This window comes from Dipteris shenzhenensis, chromosome 7, assembly GCF_047967505.1.
Source record: "Dipteris shenzhenensis isolate YYH24624 ecotype China chromosome 7, Dip_SZ_1.0, whole genome shotgun sequence".
Lineage (NCBI taxonomy): Eukaryota > Viridiplantae > Streptophyta > Polypodiopsida > Gleicheniales > Dipteridaceae > Dipteris > Dipteris shenzhenensis.
In genome coordinates, this window is record NC_141602.1 from 514,001 (window position 1) to 534,097 (window position 20,097).

General features: G+C 45.2%; 2 protein-coding genes across 2 annotated transcripts; one reads left to right on the forward strand and one right to left on the reverse strand.

Annotated features, from left to right (window-relative positions):
• Positions 1 to 4,793: 4,793 nt before the first annotated feature.
• On the reverse strand, positions 4,794 to 6,595 carry LOC147899780 (mitogen-activated protein kinase kinase 9-like). Its single transcript, XM_087377583.1, has one exon. It carries the CDS (start codon positions 6,567 to 6,569, stop codon positions 5,487 to 5,489), a length of 1,083 nt encoding a protein of 360 aa, XP_087233709.1. The 5' UTR covers positions 6,570 to 6,595; the 3' UTR covers positions 4,794 to 5,486.
• Positions 6,596 to 10,726: 4,131 nt separating this feature from the next.
• LOC147899781 (ubiquinone biosynthesis COQ9-like protein) lies at positions 10,727 to 13,017 on the forward strand. Its single transcript, XM_087377080.1, has 7 exons — positions 10,727 to 10,936; positions 11,139 to 11,251; positions 11,333 to 11,440; positions 11,752 to 11,916; positions 12,002 to 12,173; positions 12,272 to 12,345; positions 12,486 to 13,017. The coding sequence occupies exons 1-7, from the start codon at positions 10,747 to 10,749 to the stop codon at positions 12,552 to 12,554; spliced, it is 891 nt and encodes a 296-aa protein (XP_087233206.1). The 5' UTR covers positions 10,727 to 10,746; the 3' UTR covers positions 12,555 to 13,017.
• The last annotated feature ends 7,080 nt before the right edge of the window (positions 13,018 to 20,097 follow it).

Genomic DNA, 20,097 nt, shown 5'->3' on the forward strand with positions numbered 1-20,097 from the left:
CTTTAAAAAATGCGTGGAGAGAGAGAGAGATTCTTTTCTTCCTATTTTGCCAAACACACCTCATGTTCTTGTGGGCATCATGTCCATCACTTAGCCCTATCTTTATCGCTTTGCTCAACCCCTTAGTACAAAATTTACAAGAAACTTGAATTTATACACAAGTGATGACTTTAAGCGGAGTACACATGCAACATAAGGGTCTTTATAGACTAATCCCTCGAGTGCCCAAAGCATAATAGCCGCATGACATTTAATAAAGATTGTGAACAAAGCCCCAGGAGCGGGTCTTGGTGCTCCTGTGGAAGTGGGGGGAGACCCTCAGCATGTAAAGATCCTTAGACTCGATGCATATCGAGACTCAAAGCTCTGTGCTAGTCAATCAAGCCATCAAGCATAGGCCAACCTAAGATCAAAGCTGTCCACCTAACTATAGGATCTACCTACCTCCCATCGCCTGCCTATCGGACCTGCCCTCCTTCCCCCCCTCTCTTCAATATCCTGAAGGAACCCCCCGCTTGTGCGCATCATGTCACACCTTGTGCACCTCTACCAACCACCACAGACCGTAGGCCCCCTTGCATTTTGGGTTACCCAAAGTTAGGGCAAGCCTCAAAGCTTTGGATCCCGAGATTCCAATCAAGATATAATGAAATACATCAACGTGACATTGAATAACGCCTAAAAGTAAACATGCTACCACAGACACGAGAAGTTGAGAATCGACAAGGGCGATCTCATCACACACGACACATGGCAAGCACTACACAAGATATTCACTATGAGCCTCCTTCAATGCACTACATAAATCTCGACGTGGGTCACCCAATGCCGCTCCCTCGAGGGGGTTCACATGGAAGAGTCCATTTAAAGTCTCCTGCCAATCCGTGTGGTGTAGGAAAAGAAGGGCATCTCGTCCATCTGCTCAACAAGGCCGCCCCTTGAGAGCTAGAACCACTCTCCTGGATCCCACTGTACCTCCCTCAAGGGTCTACACTCCCACATCCAGAGGCTCCATCTAGGGGCATCCTGCTCTGAGATACTGGGAGGGTCAATGTGCCACTCCTTCCCCAAACGTCCCCCCACTCTCATCATCTGCCAGTGAATCGCATCAAGACTCCCATCCATCTCAGGATCTCTCTCAGTGAGCGGATGAAGCAAGCCTCCAGGCCCTACACGGAAGAAGCTGGGGTGCGTGTTGCCTCGCTGCATCATCATCCTCAAAGGGCCCCAATCCGAGAAAACTGCCCCAACCAAATGATGTCCCTCCAAACATGAAGTCCCACCAGGACTCAGGGATGGCTAGGTGGATCTCTCTCATCCGCTGCCCTGTCCCTCGCAGATGCGCTACAGCGCCAAGCCTCGCCTCTGCTTCCATGGGTAATCTGCTCCACCTGCCAAAAGACTCGACCGGACCATTGTCCCACTGTGCCCAACCAATGTGCGTCCGTTGTCCGAGCATACACCCCTCTTGATCTCAGATCTCTGGATGCCACATAAGGGGTTGACGCTCAAACTTCTCTCTGCATCTGTGCGAAGCATGAATGAGACCCCCTGCTAGTCTCTGCCAGGCCCTGTGAAGGCTCCTCATCAAGGAGGAACCTTTCCCTATAAGGGGGGCCTCTGAGAAGATCCACCTATGTGAGGGCTGCCACTGTCCTCCGGTGCGTGGGGTGTTCCTAGGAGCGAAGCCCTCACTGTAAGAGGAGCTTCCAAGGCTCTGCCCTTGGGGTGACGCCGCGAACAACCAACTTGCCCAGAAGGGCTTTGCTCTGCATCTCCAGATCTATGATACCCAAGCCTCCCAGTGCCTGTGGCATGATCACCGTCTGCCAAGTGACCCGGGCTCTAGTATTCCGCGTGCCGTCCGATCCTGCCCAAAGAAATTTTCGAACTAACTGTCGGAGCTGCCTAGTGCATCCTCTGTGAAAACACCAACAGGAGGAGATATACCAGGCTGTGGCAAGGACGTGGTTTGCCACTAAGGCGCGCCCTGCTAGGGAGAGCTTGGCCAAGCTCCCAATAGAGAAGCTTGTGCTGAACACTCTCGAGGACCGGGGCGATCTCTACTGCTCTGCTGTAATGTCAATACCAACCTGGCAACCGAGGTATCTCGCTCTCTGGCCCCACGGTATCCATTTGAAGCCAAAGTCACTCCCCCACTCACGAATCTCCTGTGTCTCCTCATAGCCCGTGAAGAAACCTATAGACTTTGTCTAGTTAATCCGCGCACCCGAGGCCTCGCAGTAGATAGTTAGGGCTCCCCTGACTCTCTCCAAACTCGTGGTGCCCTCAAGATACAAGGCCGTGTCATTTGCAAACTCGAAGTCAAACAGTTCCTCCTCCTGACTGATTGGGAGCCTCAACCCTGTGAGGCCCACCACCTGTGATCTCAAGTAGTAGCCCAAAGCCTCTGCCACAAACAAGAGGAGAAAAGGAGCGAGTGGGCAGCCCTGGCGAACCGAGCGAGAGAGAGGGAAGGCCTCGCCTATGTGTCCTCCGATAAGCATCTGACTAGAGCTCCCCGCATAAAGCACAAAAACTCCTTTGACCCATCTGTCTAAGAAACCCAATCTCCGAGAGGGACGGACGGCGGAAGGCGTAAGAGGAGGGGGCACGAGAATGCAAGGAGGGAGAGGAGGAGGAAGATAGAAGGAGAGAAGAAGGGAAGAAGAGGATAAGAGAGTGGAGAGGAGACGAGAGAGAGGAGCCGGGGGGGGAGAGAAGGAAGGCGGAAGAGGCAGAGGAAGCGAGGGACGGAGGTGGAGGCGATGGGAGACGGGGTGACAGGAGGCGAAGGGACGGAGCAGACGGGGTTGGCGGGGCACAGCGAGCGAAGGGGAGAGGCAACATAGGCGGAGAGCAATGGGGAGGGCGAGGGGTTGCAGAGGAGACGGATGGGACGAAGCAACGGGGCAGCCAAGGGGGACGCAACGACAGCTCCAATTTTTTGCTTTAGCACTCTATGTGTTAGTGCTATGCACATGTAATCACATGATGTTGAGCATGGTCTCTCAACAAAAAAGAAATTCTCTTAATTCAAGCTACAACTACTTGTGAAGACTATTTAATTTCATTTTAGTCTCTCCTAAACAAGCATACAAGAAAAAAATGCTTAGATCATCTAGCTGATAGGGCAACACACTGCTTAAGCTAGAAAGAAATAAACACAATACCAACAGGCCACAATAGATGACTGCTACACGTCTTAGACTGCTTAAATACAAAAAGTGTGGCAATCTAAAGATGAAAGCATGATAAAAAACGTGTAGGTATTCTAAGGATGAATGCAATAATTCTAAATGGTCTCGGTGCATGCAATGAGCAGTATGAGCACTGCATCCTACAAGAAATGGACGCACGTGACATTCTTGGTGTCATCATCTCTCTCTCTCTCGTTGTGCAAGTGTGGAGTGTATAGAAAAGAGCGAGAGAGAAAGGAGGCAATAGCAACTGTATATTCCAGGGATACAAACACAGCCAAGGGGCTGGCAGAGAGAGAGAGAGCGAGAGAGAGCGAGAGAGAGAGATTGGAGAAGGGGGGAGCCTTTTATAGCCCCCCAGCCACCCTGGTCGACCAGCAGGGCTGGTATATGGACCAACCAACAGGTCGGCGACCAGCAGGTCGGCTCACGACCCAACCAGGGTCGAGTTTGGTCAAGTTGACCCAACCAGTCAGGTTGGGTCACCCGCCCTGGTTGCACCCAGCCCAGTTTAGGTTCCCAACTCAGCCCTGCCAGCCTGCATAGCCCACCTAACCAGGTCTCTACCTCTCCTATCCTCTCCCAGTTTAGGTTCCCATCTCAGCCCTGCCAGCCTGGATAGCCCACCTAACCAGGTCTCTACCTCTCCTATCCTCTCCCAGTTTAGGCTCCCAACTCAGCCCTGCCAGCCTGCATAGGCCGCTTAACCAGGTCTCTACCTCTCCTATCCTCTCCGGGCAGGCACACCCACAATAAAGCCCTCTCTCACAATGAGATGCCAAACTCAACGTCCTCTCTCTCTCTCTCTCTCTCTCTCTCTCTCTCTAGTCAATGCAATGCCCATCAATTTTGTCTCACTTGGATCTTGTGATTTACCCCGCCCCCAGGGTTGAGTTAGGTCAGGTTGGCCCGACCAGTCAGGTTGGGTCACCCGCCCTGGTTGCACCCAGTTTAGGCTCCCAACTCAGCCCTGCCAGCCTGCATAGCCCACCTAACCAGGTTTCTACCTCTCCTATCCTCTGCTGGCCGGCACACCCACAATAAAGCCCTCTCTCACGATGAGATGCCAAACTCAACGTCTCTCTCTCTCTCTCTCTCTCTCTCTATATATAGTCAATGCAATGCCCATCAATTTTGTCTCTGTGATTTGCCCACTCCCCCCACGCGCCCCCCCCCCCCCTTCTCTCTCTCTCTCTCTCTCTCCATCCAGATAACAAACGTCAAGTGCCCCCTCCCTCCAATTCAGCAGAGCTCCAAAAGCTGATACCTTCGTTTGACTGTCTAAGTAACGTTGACCTGCACAATTAACCCTTTTCTGACAAAAGCAAGCGAGGAGAGCATGGCAGTGGTGGAGGCCCCTTTTCTGAGAAAGCTCAATGAGGAAAGTGAGTTAGTGGTGGAACAAAAGAAAGATGGGAGTTTCTCCACACATTTAGCCAAATCATTTTTCTGATGCTCTCAAAAGGAAACCTTCAAAGAAAACTAAATCGCGCCACAGAATCTGGAAGTGAAAGAACAAATCCCCCTTTAGCACTTGTCTTAATACCCATAAATTATTTGCTGCTTCTCAATGATGGCATACTTTGCAATATTTCTATTGTAACTTCTATACACTCTGAGAAGGTTGCTTGGCTCTACCACCAGATGACAACATTTCGCTTCTGTGCAGGCATGTAGTTCCTCTCTACACCAGAGAATCGCTCTTTGACAAGAGCATCAAGCTCCACTTTTACTTTCATCTTCCATGAACTTCCAGCATGAAAATTTGCAATTTACAGCCTCTGAAAACACTTCCTGACAAAGGGGACACAATCAGCTGTCCAAAAGGGGATAACTAACACGCTTTTCAGCATCTGTCTTGTCCCTAAGAGCTAACCAAAAACTGCAGATTATGCCCACGAGCACCACTGAAGTCACAACACGTCATCAAAACTTCAGAGACAGACTGCATGTATTAACCCAAAAACCAGTCCGAAGGTAAAACTCTAAAGCTGCCTCCATGCCCCAGGTGCTCAATATAAAATCAAATATAGGTTCACATTGCCATCATAAAATGCCCATGCCCAGTGCCAATTAACATGTTATTTAACAAGGTAGGCCATGGATTGGAAATCAATTTTATAGCACTTGCACCCATCAGGAGCCAGAGAGAAACACATCAAACCATCTGCTTTGAAGCTTTGTTCAATACAAAGAAAGAACCAACCAATTCGTTGCACGCACCGTACAGTTCAGAAAAGGCAAGGGCATAGGCATATCTTGACCAATCCCAATCTGCAGTTTTTATTATAACTTCAAGGACTCCAGTAAAGCTGAAATATTACATGAACTATCCTCGTATTTGGTCAGAAAAGGATGTGACAAAAGCATACAGGCACGTGGTCTGCGAGATGAGTCCTTCCGCAGACATTGCATAATGAAATCCTTAAACTGCGGAGAAGCGTCCGCAGGAGGCGAGGGGGGATCACCGAAACATATTGCAACCATGAGCGTAGGCCAGTCTGCCTTCTGTCCTGGCGCAAGAAAGGGGAAATGTCCAGTTGCACATTCCAGGAGACTAAGACCCAGACTCCAAATGTCAGCGGCGTAGCCACTGTAGTTCCCACCGTGGCTGTCCGGATCGAATCGCTCAGGACTCATGTATGCACACGTCCCCACAAACGAGTTGCAAGGAGCAAAAGTGCTTGCAAGCACGGTGCTCACTCCAAAGTCAGCAATTTTCACTTCTTGTCTGCGATTTATCAGGAGGTTGGAAGGCTTGATATCGCGATGCACTATCTTGTTCTGATGAAGATAATTCAAGCCCTTGAGGACCTGTCTTGCCACTTCAGCGAGATAACACTCAGGTACAACCTTTCTCGCTTCCAACACGTTCGCGAGAGAGCCGCCGTCCATATACTCTAAGACAAATGAGATCTCGCCTCCCCTGTCCGAGGTTCCGTAACAGCGAACTATGTAAGGAGAGTTAGCTCGGCGAAGTATGTCCATTTCGGTGAGAATCTGTTTCCTCACGGCCAACTCGTGCTTCTCTTGGATGATCTTGAGGGCGTACACCTTGCCAGTTTGTTTGTGCTTTACCATGTAAACTTTACCGCTGCTACCATGACCTAAGACGCGAAGCTTGATGGTGTCGTCAGGATCCACTTCCTCTCGTTGAAGAGAGGCGGTGGGCAGCCTGCAAGCGGGAGGCGGGGGGAGAACGGTGGGGGGAGGTGCCACAGGATGCTGTTGTAAATGGGGGGGAGGCAGGGGCAAAGGGACGGGGACAGGAACGGGCTGCTGCTGCCTGGCGAATGCATCTTCTCGAGCAGGAATCATGGGGAGCTTGAGCTCCATTTTGGGTCGCTTGTCTTTAGAGAGGCTGGACATGCCGACGGGAGGCGCTGCTGCTGCTGGTGGTCACACAAAATGAGTCACGAGGCAAGGGTTTAATCAGTGAGTGAGTGAGGGCAAAATGGACGGACCAGTCAAATTTGGGAGCGGCACATGGGTCCGGTTTCGTGGCAAACTGAGTCTCCCATTTGCCAAAACACGCCTCCACGTCATACACGACCTCATCGCCTTCCGTTTTCCCTACGTGTACGTGCTTGTCAATATTGATACGGAGTTTCTAGGGAAGTTTCTTCACTAGAGGGAGGGAGACATGTAATCAAAATTCCATGTTTAATACAAGGGCACACAAAGTAACAAGCATCAAGCTTCTTGTCCCTTCCTGGGTCAGAGCTCAGGTTGTAGCAACACACAAGAAATTTGGCTTTGCTTTCTTCATTGAGCGCTAGTTCTAGCTTCTACCTCCAAGGAGGTCATAGTAATGACCCTCCGCCAGAGAAGTGAAATTTGAATTTGACTATTTTTGAAAACAATGCTTTTTTTGTCACCTACCCATTGGCTCGCTGTCCTTATCTGAAGCTGCTTTGTGGCAAGCAAGCTGTTTGGCACTATTATCTCACGTTGAGTGGTCCTTGTGTGCCTATGGAGCTCCAGATGGAAACGTTGTGTACATTTCCCATTTAGAAGAAGTGTCGGATGATGTTGTTCTTTGCTGATCAAGAATGGTACGTTTTTGGCAATGCTTCAAAGTTCTACAATGACGTGTTGCAATTTGTAGGCTACTAGAGTTCGTAGATGTTTATATGCGCATGCATAGTTTCTCATGTGTGTCTACTGGTTGGGCTGGCGCGGTTCGAGTGATTGTGTGATTTTCTTACAGAGCTTGAGAAGTTTGGAAAGACAAGCGTGGACCCATGTGTGGACGATGCCAACTTGTCGAAGGTCCAAAAGCCAAGGGGGGTAAGAGGTGCCATCGGTTGAGCTAGGTCGGTTTTACTTAGACCAAATTGCCATTAATTTGTTATCCTTGTGAGTGTGTGACATTCGTATGAGGTCGAAAAGGTGGAGGTGCCCTTGTGAACTGCTCTACGACCTATGTGATAAATTCATCCCTCCCACATACAAATATCGAGGTGTCGGTGGACCTGATAGTACAAAAGAGCTCCCTGAAAGACAACAGCCTTGTAAAGAGGTCTGGCATCCGCAAACACTCAAAGAAATCTCTGAAGAAGGGATTCCAAGGCGTACGAGAGGGTAAACGCAATCCTAGCATCGTTGGCCCGGTGGAGGTGATGTGTTTGACTTGTATGGACGAGCTGGTTTCCTATGCACGTGCATTGAGAATGTGTTGGATGTAGTGTGTTGGTTTTCCAATCCGCAAAGTTCTTGCTAACGTGGTAGTGCTAATTCTGTATCTGTCGAGACCCCCCCCACTTGCGGTCCTATTCTTGCCATCAGAAACATCGACCATACACACACCGCAACCACCATGCTATAATCTAATGTCGTTTTTCCCTTTTGCAGACTTTTCCTAAAGCAACGACAATCACATGTCCTTTTGAGGACCATTTAAAAACACGTGACACTTTATGGCACCTTAAATAATCTAGAGACATATTTAATCTCGGGGCACTTTCATTTCAACCGCAACGCTTTGTGCCCACACCTGGTTTTGTACAGTTCCTTGCAATTATCCATGCTTGATTGCAGCAACGCCATCTTGCATGTTAAGAAAGAAGATATCATAGATGATATAACATAACAACCTAGGATGGCTCTCCTATCACCACCTGCACCTGCAAAGTGCTTGTGCTGAATGAGTTCAGGCTGACAAACTCCAACACACTCCCTATGATTAAGATTAGTGATTTGTTAGAGTTTATTGACTATTGGTTTGCTTTTGAAGGCAAAGTCCTTCCAAAATATGGTACCTTCAAAGCACGGGATGCTACATATACCACCTATATGCTTGTTGACTTGATTGACCCTGATTGTTATCAGACAGTCACTTTGCATGTCCTACATGCCAATGTGTTCGACTTCCTTGAAGTGGATGGCTTTTACAGAATAGAGAGGCCCACAGTCACTAAGAAGACCATTGGCGAAAGTGGAACGTGCCCAGTGTCATTACATGTGCATGCTACCACTAGTGTGCTAAAGGGGGAACCTTTCGATGGAATTCTATCGTTTGTCCCTAAGGAGAGTATCAACTCATATGTGCCGTGGGTGTCCAAGCAAATGGAAACAAGGAACGTCTCTTTCACTTTAGTCATGCGAACAATCACTTTTATGGTTGTAAAGGTTGATCTTGATTGTCCATTGTCTGACCAAATCATCATAGCAGACGACCCGAATGCAAAAGACCGCGCGACAATAAGTGTTTGCCTTGCCTTGCATGAGCCCCACGTAGGTAGCTATATTGGATATTGTCGGTTTTCCTTTTGGGTTGTTGTAGTTTTCATTTGTGAATGACCGACGGCAGACCCTCATGTGCACATGTAAGAATTCAATGATGTGGGGATTGTTATGTATGTGGCGAATAACGTATCTTACATGCGCGTGCAACACATGCTTGCCATATTTGATTTAACTATTCTCGCTATTGTTCGGAAAGGTCTTCATATTACTCTCCAAGATGCATTTGTTCACCAAGTCTCGGGCTTAGGATATGATTAGAAGGTGCCACCTCTTCATGTTGTAGTCGTTTATCTATAGTCATATGAGCACATAGGTACGTGGAGTACATACTCAGCTACACTCATGCAAGAGTGTACATACACTGGGGTGGGAATAAAACCTCTTGCGTTGCATAACCATCAAGTTCTTATTTTGCCAATATTCCCTAGTTAAAGTCATAAAACATTGTATATAGTACTGAGAAGAAATAAAAGACTCCTTACTTGTACAGCTGTATTCAATTCCTCTACAATGTGTTGTCTTTTTTATTTTTATAATTTGTTATAAGCTGTAAAGCCAGCACACACAAATGGATACACACATCGACCTCACCAAACATAATGTGACATGGGATGATGAATTCATGGAGAGCAACCCAAAGACAACTGATGTTAAATGCATTGCAGCGCTGTTAAAGACACAGATGTACAACTCGTTGCTCGATTACTTATATAGAAACATCTCCACATCAACTTCCAACTTGGCATAAGCTTTACACACCACGTAGTAATCTACCAACTGTAGAAGCATAAAACACTGAAATTCTACTTTGGAACATGACCATGGCCACTAAAACAAAATATGTGTCCACGCTAAATAGGGTGGAGGAGGGTCATGATAAGGCTACCCTTTGCATAGATCCGAGAACTAACTTATGAAGGCCAATATAGACTTCACGATAGCATCGTAAATGTGTTCGCAGACATTGACAAAGCGAACGTGTGCTCCCACGATTCCTATCTGAGAACATAATAGTCTTGGTGGCCATCAAGTGGAGGCTTCAGTACACGTATAACTACATGAGCGGCCTCGTTCGCCCAACAGCAACAATGTATGCAACGCATGAATTGCTTCGCACCCCTCTTTACGAACAAAACAACGTGCAACTAAACCCACTAGAATGAGAGAAAGAGAGAATATATAGGAAAAACTAGGGTTTTCTCCCACTGGATCTCTCCATTTTTCGGCCCCCAATCGCTTATCCTAATCTCTCATTCCCTCCCATGCTCCTCTCCTCCCCTCCCACCTTTCCCCACATCCCCATTTTCCCTCCACACTCCTCTCCCCTCTCCCTTTTCCTCATCCCACTCTTCCCTCCCCACTCCCACTCCCACTTTTCATTAATTCCTCCCTCCCCTATCCCATGCCCTCCCATGTTCTAGATGGAGCACGTATTCATAGGAAAACATGCAAAAGGCAAGGTAAACCTTGCAGGTTTAGGTTCCCATGCCCACCATTGCTCAAAACTCGGATCTTATATCTATTGTATGATGACACGGACACGAGTTTTGCGGCATATTGCATTGATCTAGCCACAGAGATGCGCATGCACCACAAAACCTAGACCATACATGATCAGCAGTAGCCTGGTGGGGAGGGCAAGCCACGTGGCGTAGAACATGCAACAAAGCCATTAAAATCCCACGTGACTCTAGGAAAACAGTACCAGCAAAGGCATAGGGCCCCCGGGAAGCCACGTGGGCAGAAGGGGGCCATGAAGAGAGGGAGGGGGGAGAGGAGGGAGAGGAGAGGAGGAGCCATGCAACGGAGCGGGCGTGCGTTGGCGTTGGCGTTGGCGTGGCGGTTGTGGCGCGGGGGCGTTCCTTTGCAGCAGCACAACCCTCGTCCTTGTCTAGGGTTGCTCTCACCCTCCTTTGTGCACCATCACATTTCTCCCTTCGCATTTTCCACAAATGCCTCATCAAACGGATCCCCCAATCAGACTGCAGGTCTCTCTGATTTTAACTTGATGCATCTTTTGTTTAACTTGTTCAAGATGCTGTCTTCCTGAATCCTTATGCCTTGAATGCCCACGGACAATTTGGCTCGCTCAACACGTTTGGCGTTCCAAGTTTTGACTTTGTGATTAGGCAGCTGTGATGCTTGAAATCTTTTCAAGCTACCTTGGGAACTGACAAAAAAAGGCCGCAGATTCATGTCTGTACACTGATCAAGGCAGCGCCAATGAAGATGCAAAAGAGGATCCGAGGACGGAACCTTTAGATGAGAAAACTCAAGTTCTTGAAGCAGCTCTCTCTCATGTGGTAGGTTCTACCGTACTAGTAGTTTTGAATTGGAAAACGGTAGGGGTGGTTTTCACCGTCTGTCTGTTCCCCGTTGGACAGCCCAAACTGGGATGGTCTGAAGCAGCAATGGTGGCGGGAGCTAGAGATGTGGGACTGTCGCCTGCAATCGTGGGAGCGTTTCCAAGAAAGGAAGCTGCATTAGTGGAGGTGCGTCATGAAACTTTAGGACCGTTCCTCAGATAGTTTGGAATTACAGTTATGAAGACAGAAGTTGCTCTCTAGCTACTATTGGTACATTTTGAGTCTCGTGTCAACTTATAAATTGTTGGCTTACTTGAATTAAAAAAACATGGAGTTGGTTCATTCGGCTGGCAATCTCAGAAGCTTTCCTAGCTTGTGATCGTGTACCATAAACATACGACTTGAAATCTGTTTGGGCAGGCAACTCATTACTTGGCATCTGCATGAATGGTCAGGCTAGTTATTTCTTTTGCTAATTGAGACACTAGTCTGTGCAGTTCTTCATGGATGAATGTCTGCAAAAGCTTTTAGACACCATCGAAAACCAGGAGGCTGAATTTTCTGAGATGCTTCTCCAAGAGAGGATTACCAAGCTTGTCAAACTCCGGCTAGAGATGCAAGCCCTATATATCTCACGTTGGGCACAGGCATTGAGTCTTCAGGTTTGTACGACATTTGTATGCAAGGTACAAAGGTATGGCTCTTCAAGCTTGGCAACCGACGCTTTTCCATGATTGTGTCCTCCAGGCAAATCCTGCCAACCTACCCACATCCTTCAAGCAAAGAGCTGTTTTGATGGATGAAATATGGCATGCTGTGGGTGATCGCTCGTCAGATGTGGATTGGTATGCAAAACGTGGGACACTGGCTGCCGTCTACACAGCAACAGAGCTATACATGCTGACAGATTACTCTCCTGGTAAAATTATAACATGGATTCAGAACAATACAAATCCAGTCTCAACAGTTTTATAGAACAGTTCAATGTTTGAATCCTATGATATTCGAATTTGCCAGAGTTCCGTGAGTCTTGGTCTTTTCTAGAAAGGCGTGTGAAGGACGCAATTGACTGTCGGAAGACTGCTCAAGAGGTAACAAAAAGATTTCAAACTTTCCACGTTGGAGGTCATCTGATTTGAGTGCAAGCCGTTTAAAGAGAGGATCAAGTCTTGAGATCGCAAGGTCAGATTGTCTAATGACGATTGTTTAATTGTGTGGTTGGGTTTTGCAGGCAACCCAATTAGCTCAAGCTATTGGTGCAGGTCTTGGGAGCACTTTGCAATCGATGTTTAGGCGCTAGGCTTTTTCTGGGGTTTCAAGAATCAATGTGCTGATACAAGCGCTTACAAGCTCTTGACAAGGAAATTTCATGTCTACATACCTCTAAATGTTTCTATCTGCAGATACTACTTTGTAATATATGGAGCATGCTAAACCCTTCTTTCTTTGGAAAACCTATTGAGCTTGCAGGTCTCTCCAAGGCTCACGATGAGGCAGCAAGATTTTTGTTTCAAGGCTCCACAGCAGGGCATGCAGAGTATACAAAGACATTGAATTTTTCCAAGTGGGTCTTTTAAACAAAATAATGGGTATTCCCTTAAATATTCAATTGGGTGGAGTATTGTGATAGCCACTCAATGCAAGCTAAAACTTTGGAAGTGGGATCCGTAGTTCATGACATCTCTTTTTGAGACATGTTGTGAAACCTTAATTGCTATAGTCATCTATTTCCCCTTGAGCAATACTACAAATTGTGCAACTTATAAATATTTTCCACACATTATGTATTTCATTAAATTCTAGTTGCTAACCTGCCAGGTATTGTGTTGTTATGCAACATCTAATCTGAAGTTAGGTACCTATGCAGGCTTGAAGTTTGTATTGAAGTATCTTTTGCATAACTTAAGCTGTCAACCCCGTCACACGTACGCAGTGGGGAATCCATAAATTCCTAAGGAAGGCATTGCTAAAAACTGATTTTGAAACCATGGCTGCTTGTGGGCACCTTGTTGTGAGAAATATATACATTGGTTGTTTCGGTTCTTCTAAATTATCACCTTGCTGTCATTTTTATGTGAAATGCTTGGCAGAAGAAAAGTGCATGGAAACTGGACCCAATCCTGGTGAATAAGCAAATTTGCCAATCATGTGTTCCATATCTGACTGCTGTTCGTTTTCCCGTGAGTGCTGGTATTTTTATGCATGCAAACAGTATATTGGTAGAAGCACTCTGAATTCAATTGTTATGTGCTGGGATTTCTGAGGTTTTGAATGTGCTCACGGAAGTTTTACATGAGTGCAATTGGTTACAAATGAAAATTAATGTATGTGCTGTTTTTGATCCTCCATCGGCCCTCCAAGAGCCGATTCGGGCATATAATCTCAGCAAATTGGGGATCAGGTGTATAAATGACGTTGTTGATGCTACTGGTCATATGCTTTCCTTCCCTCAAGCCATGGCTTCTTATCCACTAGCCATGCATCACAGGTTTATTTGGGGAAAAATTGCTGAATTACTGCAGCCTTTTCTTCCCATCCCTCCTTTATCTAACAGGGACCGATTATATGATTGGCAGTTACACCCGGTGGGCTTAAATTCTCGTCCTGTTACTCTTCCTAACCTAACGGTTAGCACGACATACTCTTTCCTCCAGCCGTCACCATGGATTCACTTACATGCTAATTCTCTTTGGCATATGGCAAAATCACTTGCTTGGTGGCGAAAGAATCTCCGCAATTTATGGAGAAGCAAATTGCCTCTCAAGCAAAAGCTTTTCCTATGGCGTTGTCTTACAGGAACCTTATCCGTGGGGGTCACTCTGGCTCAACGAAGGATTGCATCTGCTTCTTGTCTTCGATGCATGGCCCCTTCTGAAACGGTGCCTCATTTGTTTTGGATGTGTTCCAGCACTAAGACCTTCCTATGCAAAATTTCCATGTCGCTTCACCTTCGTTTCCCTAACTCTCCTTTTGCTTTTTGGCAAACTTCCTGCAACCCTGGTCCATTACTCTTTATTTTTGAACTGGGTCAGATATTGGGCTTTTTGGACCATATGGCAGGATCACAACATGCGATATTTTGGGAATCCGTTCTTGCAATCTTATGAATATTTCAGACTCTCCCTACGGCAATCTATCTATGATGCTTGCCATCAAGGAGATCTTCCTCAGTCATGCCTGGAAATAGTTTTTCTTTGCTTTTGATTTCCTGTTGAGGCTCTCTGCTTTTTTGAGACCCTCATGTAAATTTTGCTGATAATATAATCATGGATTTACAAAAAAAAAAAAGTATGTGTAGTCATGGAGAATTTCTCACTGCAGTAGGTATAGAGGACTCATGACTTTTCTTACTGGAAACAAATAATTTGGGATAATAACCTCACACGAAGCAAAGCTTGAAATATCCAAAGCTTATTAGGTGCATTTCTCTTCAGCCAAAGTTGAATATTTTGACCTCCACACAAGATAGCTGCATTGTGAGAAAGTTCCCCAGATACAGCTCTACTCAAATTTAAGCTCAAGTAGAGTAGACCAACTCAGATGACATGTCAAACAAGAGATGAGTAGTACAAAGTTAAAACACACGAGTGTATGTGCAAGAAAGAATGCACATGAACAAGATCATATAGGAAGAAGGAACACTAGCTTTCACCTTGTCTCTGCAATAGGGAGATGACCCTAAGACAATGATTCAATGCCGCAAGCATGACTTATATGTGAACTTCACCCACAAATGAGCTGGCATACACATGACCAGCAAGGCTAACTAGTGTAAGGTCCAAATAGACATTGATCTCTAGGTCCAAATAGACATTGATCTCCAACATAATGGCATATATATTTGGCAACAACCTTGGGTAGGTATCTTCAAAGCAAAATATGGCAATGTTCGCATGTAGAGAAGAAGATGCACCATTGTTGCATAAACATAATGACATGGATTCCTTAAAACTAAGGGAGGAGAATCTAGGAATTTCAGCCTTTCAATACATGTATTGAGTTACAAAGTTGAGGCTTTGAAGAGATGCAATTCAGGCCCTTGAATAGGTGCTATTGTCATGCTAGGCACCATTAGTCCCATATAAAAAATAGTTAAAGAGGTATTGAGGGCATATGAAGTCCACAACATAGAGAGGCCTCATATCCCCATGCATGTTTTGTGAAATGAGGGCCTCCAATGGAGTGGCTAGGTGGGACTCACATGTGGCCCTAATTAGGTGGCTAGGCCTACTAGAGAAGAAAATGTACATGACATAGGGCACCATTTAGGGTGACCACATGTTTTGAGAGAAACCTCAGACAAGGCTCTCAAATGTGGTAGGATTTTGATGAGTGATCAAGGTTCTTCCTTTTGTGGCCATAAAGAAGAGAATGTAGAGGTCATGGTAGCTAGGTTGATGATATGCCACCTCAATAATCCCTTTAGTAGTTGATTGGATTACTTTTGTTCCAAACTCGAAATATCCTCTAATGTTTTTAGCCAAACTTTGGAAGAGGTAGATCTTGTAGGGAACCAAATTTATTTTGCCTCAAAACAATAGACTTGTATTTGTAAAATAAACATTTTTATTGGTAGGAATTTGCCCTTGATAGAATTCCTCTCTAATGTCAACGTGACATACTTCTAAAAGCCCTCTGATACTCTCTACTGAGATCCAATAAAAAAGCTTAAGGGAAATGACCCAATTAGAAGGCATAGTTGAAAAGGTAGGAGACAAGGATGCCTAAGGAATGCACCTTAAAGAATCTTCTAGATCTTTGCTTGAGAAAGGAAGGGAGTTGAAAGCAATTGCATCAACAAGTAGCAACAACTATGAAGAACATGCACTATTCAACAAAGCAACTAAGGCATGTTACCAATGCAGAAGGATGGGTCACTATCAGAGTGAATGCAGATTGAAGAAAAAGCCAAAAGTGAAACCGTTGCGTAAAGCTAGAACACAAGGATGAATAATGTAGACAAAAGAACCAAAATGCAAACTACACAGAGTTTTCATCAAGCAAAGAGGAGAATGGACATGACAAATGTACTAAGAGACATAAAGACAAAGGTTACCACCTTAGCCCATGATTGTAGAAGGTCACCATATGACTAGGCCTAGTTTTTTCTATCTAATCACTTGAGCATAGCTATGCAAGAATCCAAGGGAGGTATTAATACATTGTAGTGCCACACTTTACTGCCTAACTAGGAATATGTACTAAGGGGAGGTGATGGATATATAACTCATATCTTAGCACCTTGTAGTAGCCAATACATCATGGTACCAAGGGAAGATGCTGAGAGTTGTGGTGCAATGAGCACAAGAATAGAGGCAAGGTATAAGTAAAGCTATGAATCCAAGAGCATGATTCCACTTGGCAAGGGGAGACGTTGAGAGTTGTGGTGCAATGAGCACAATAATAGAGGCAAGGTATGAGTAAAGCTATGAATCCAAGAGCATGCTTTCACATGGCAAGAAGGCATTATCCCACATGTGGGCAAGCAATGTAGGTATGTACACCCTATAAAAGGAGATCACTTTCATGCAAAGCATATGCAAGCTCCCAAGTCTCTTTATAAGTACAATTTTGAGTCTTGTAACCTAATTAGAAGTTGAGTTTGTGATTCATTAGTCTAGCTCTTCATCATTATGCGTGCACTTAGGATCCACACACCCTCAATTAGTTTAGGCACTCCATAGATCTTGAGGTACTCATGTTATCACAATTTTGAGAGTTCTAGGGAGTTCACTAATATGTAAGATAGCACGAGAGTTCAATAGAAGGGATTTTCTTGTGAAGTCATAGAAGATATGCATGGAGGCTTCCTAATCTTTTGATTAGCCCCTGAATTAGCTCCTTAAGTAAAGGGCCCTTTTTGACCCCAAGTCTCCCCTAATGAAGAAAATAAAGAAAAGGAAAAGCTAAAGAACTATAATCTTTACTAATATTTATGCTTGCTCTTCTTATACTTTGCATAAAGCTTATGACTTCTACTTGAGCGTTATCTTTGAGAGTTTTTAGGGGGAGGATGGATACAAACACTTTCAAAAATGTCAATGTGTCATTCAAAGTGTTATGGAACAAGAAACAACGGTAAGACATGCAAATTAGGTCAGTAGTGTGCAATGATAGTTCAAGAATTTTGGTATTCAAGTGGGATATGGTGGGAGATTTTTTTATTTGTTTTAAAAGAATGTGTATTTGCATGCCCTCATAGAATGTATTGCATATGTACATGCTTGTATTGGAATGTATGTCCAAGCAATAGTGGCTCAACCTCAATAGGAAGAGTGGTTTGTGGACGGTGGAAGTCTCTTCAATTCAAGTATGATATGGAAAAAGCTTTGAAAATTCCAAAATGTGTGTTTGAACGTAGATTTGAAAACTCCAACATGTATGTCTCGATGGTGCAAGTCTCTTTTGGGTTAAGTAGCATATGTGTGTTTGATATAAATGCACACACCTTGAATTGTATTATATGTAGAGTGCCATTATGTATTCTTTGCTTAATGTCAATGTAGTAGCAGATAGGGAACAACTATTTTGCTTACCCAATATTTGTACTACCATTTTAAGAGGCACTTCCTTTGTTAAGAAAAGAGTCATTATAACTAGGGAGGAAAGAAACATATGAATTAAGGAACAAAGGTAAGAACAGTTCATGAGCTAGGAATCTCAAATGGCATGATGAACAGTTTCCACACTCAAATAACGTGGGCTTAAAACTAAACATTGTGAAATTTGGTATATGGCTATGTAGCACTCTAAAGGGACTCTAAATCACCCATAAATTGACTAATATAGGAGAAAAATAAGCAATAGATGATCATTGATGATTAGATGATTGAGACTACATCTTTATGTTTTGACACATTGACCTATGATCTAAGATTTTATTCACTATCCTATTTTGCATTACTCCTTGCCATGAAATGAAGAGCAAATTTTCCCTGGATGTGCATGGAAGATTTGTAACGGAGATAATGTTGCTTAGACTCATCATGTTGATCAAGGTAACAAAATTGTAGATTTAAATGCACTACTGATGTATTAATCTTAAAGGATTCTTGAAGATGATGGTGGGGGCTCAAAAGATAAATAATAATGTAGTATATTGTAGATTAGAGAGGAGTGCACATTGATGCTACCAAAACTTTCTAGACATAGCTTGCTTTGCCTTCTAACATTCCATATGCAAAGTGCCTTAATTAGACACATTGCATATATTGAAGTCCTGGGAGAAACTAAGGGAATTTTGCTCCTTCCTTTGCATGGGGTTCTTATGGTCTAGCATTGCTAGGCCTTATGATCTAAGCAATCATTTAGGTAATAGAATTTGGGCATTGGTCCCCAATAATAATGAGCCGTCTCATTGCATCCTTTATGTGCTAGCCACAATCCGCAGGGCACCCAACCAGATCATTTGTAGCACTATTGGATAGCCCTAGAGATAATGTGGAATCGTCTTCAAAACTCTGTATGCAATAGTGACAACCACCATCTACCCTCATCTGGCCCAACCATGGGCCAACGGGAAAGCCTCCAACGGGAAAGTCTTTAGTGGCCTATGGCTCAATCAAAGAAATGACCACAGCAAGAGATAAACTCTCGAGGAACCTCCTGCTCAACCTAATGTTGTTCATGTAAGGGGGTCTAAGATATTGTTGTAAGCCTATGCAAGTCGTGTATGAGAATAAGGCCACCTCCTTCACCTTGTCCGAGTGTCCTACTTGTACGAGCCAAAAATACTCCCCTGGATCCCACTAGCAACCCACTACTCCAACCCGTTGCCACTCAAGCAAGTCCAAAACCTCACGAGCCCAACCTCCTGCCTCAAGCTAAAGAGGCACTACTCTATAAAATATGCATTGGTAGGAGCCACAGGACTACCACGGAACCTAAATTCAAAGAGGTATCCTAGTCCTCGAAAACTGCCCATACGAGTGATAGGGGGTTGAGGCACTGCATGGTATTATCCACAATGCCTCGAGGATTGCCTCATTGATCTCTACTATCTCGGTACTTGCACCCCTTAGATGCAAGAGCCCTTGTCGTGTCTCTGCCTTTGTGGGAAGGTGGCTCCAAGTCCCACAAAACCTAGCTGGTTTACTGGTTCATTGTGCCCAACCAATGTGTGTTTGTTGCCCAAGCATGAGTCCCTCCTAGTCCCAAACCTCAATATGCCAAATGATTGGTGGCCTCTCATACTCCTCCAGACACGCGGGAGTGGCCAAGATGATTCGTCAAGAAAAACACTACCAAACCTTGTGAAGTCTCCTCATCGAGGGGAGCCCTTTCTTGTGAGGGAAGCTTTTGAAAAGATCCACCTCTAAGACTGCTGCCAATGACCTCCTCTGTGGGGGTGTTCTGAGAAGCCCTTGCTGAAGCAAGATCTTCTAGGGCTCGGAGCCTAGGGTGAGACCACGTACCACTAACTTGCCCAAAAGGGCCCAACTCTACATCTCAGGATCAATGATACCAAGTCTTCCATGTGCCTAGGGCAAGACATCCAAATCTACCCATAGGAAATTGCTCATTAGGTGCCTAAGCTGCCCCATGCAACCTCTATGAAAACACAAGTAGAAGGTTATATATCAAGCTGTAGCCAAGAGGACCTCATTTGCCGCTATGGCCCTCTTAAGCCTCACAATCTCTAATGCTGTGGCAATCTATTGCTCTGCTAAAATATCAATGCCCACTGCCCTCGTGGAATCCACCAAAGTGCAGCCCCCCATCTTGGATTTCTTGAGTCTCCTTAGATGCTGTGAGGAAGCCAATTGATTTTGGCCCACAAGGCTAAACAACGTCTTTAGGGCTCCCTTACTCTGTGATCTAGATTTTTGAATATGGTACTTGGA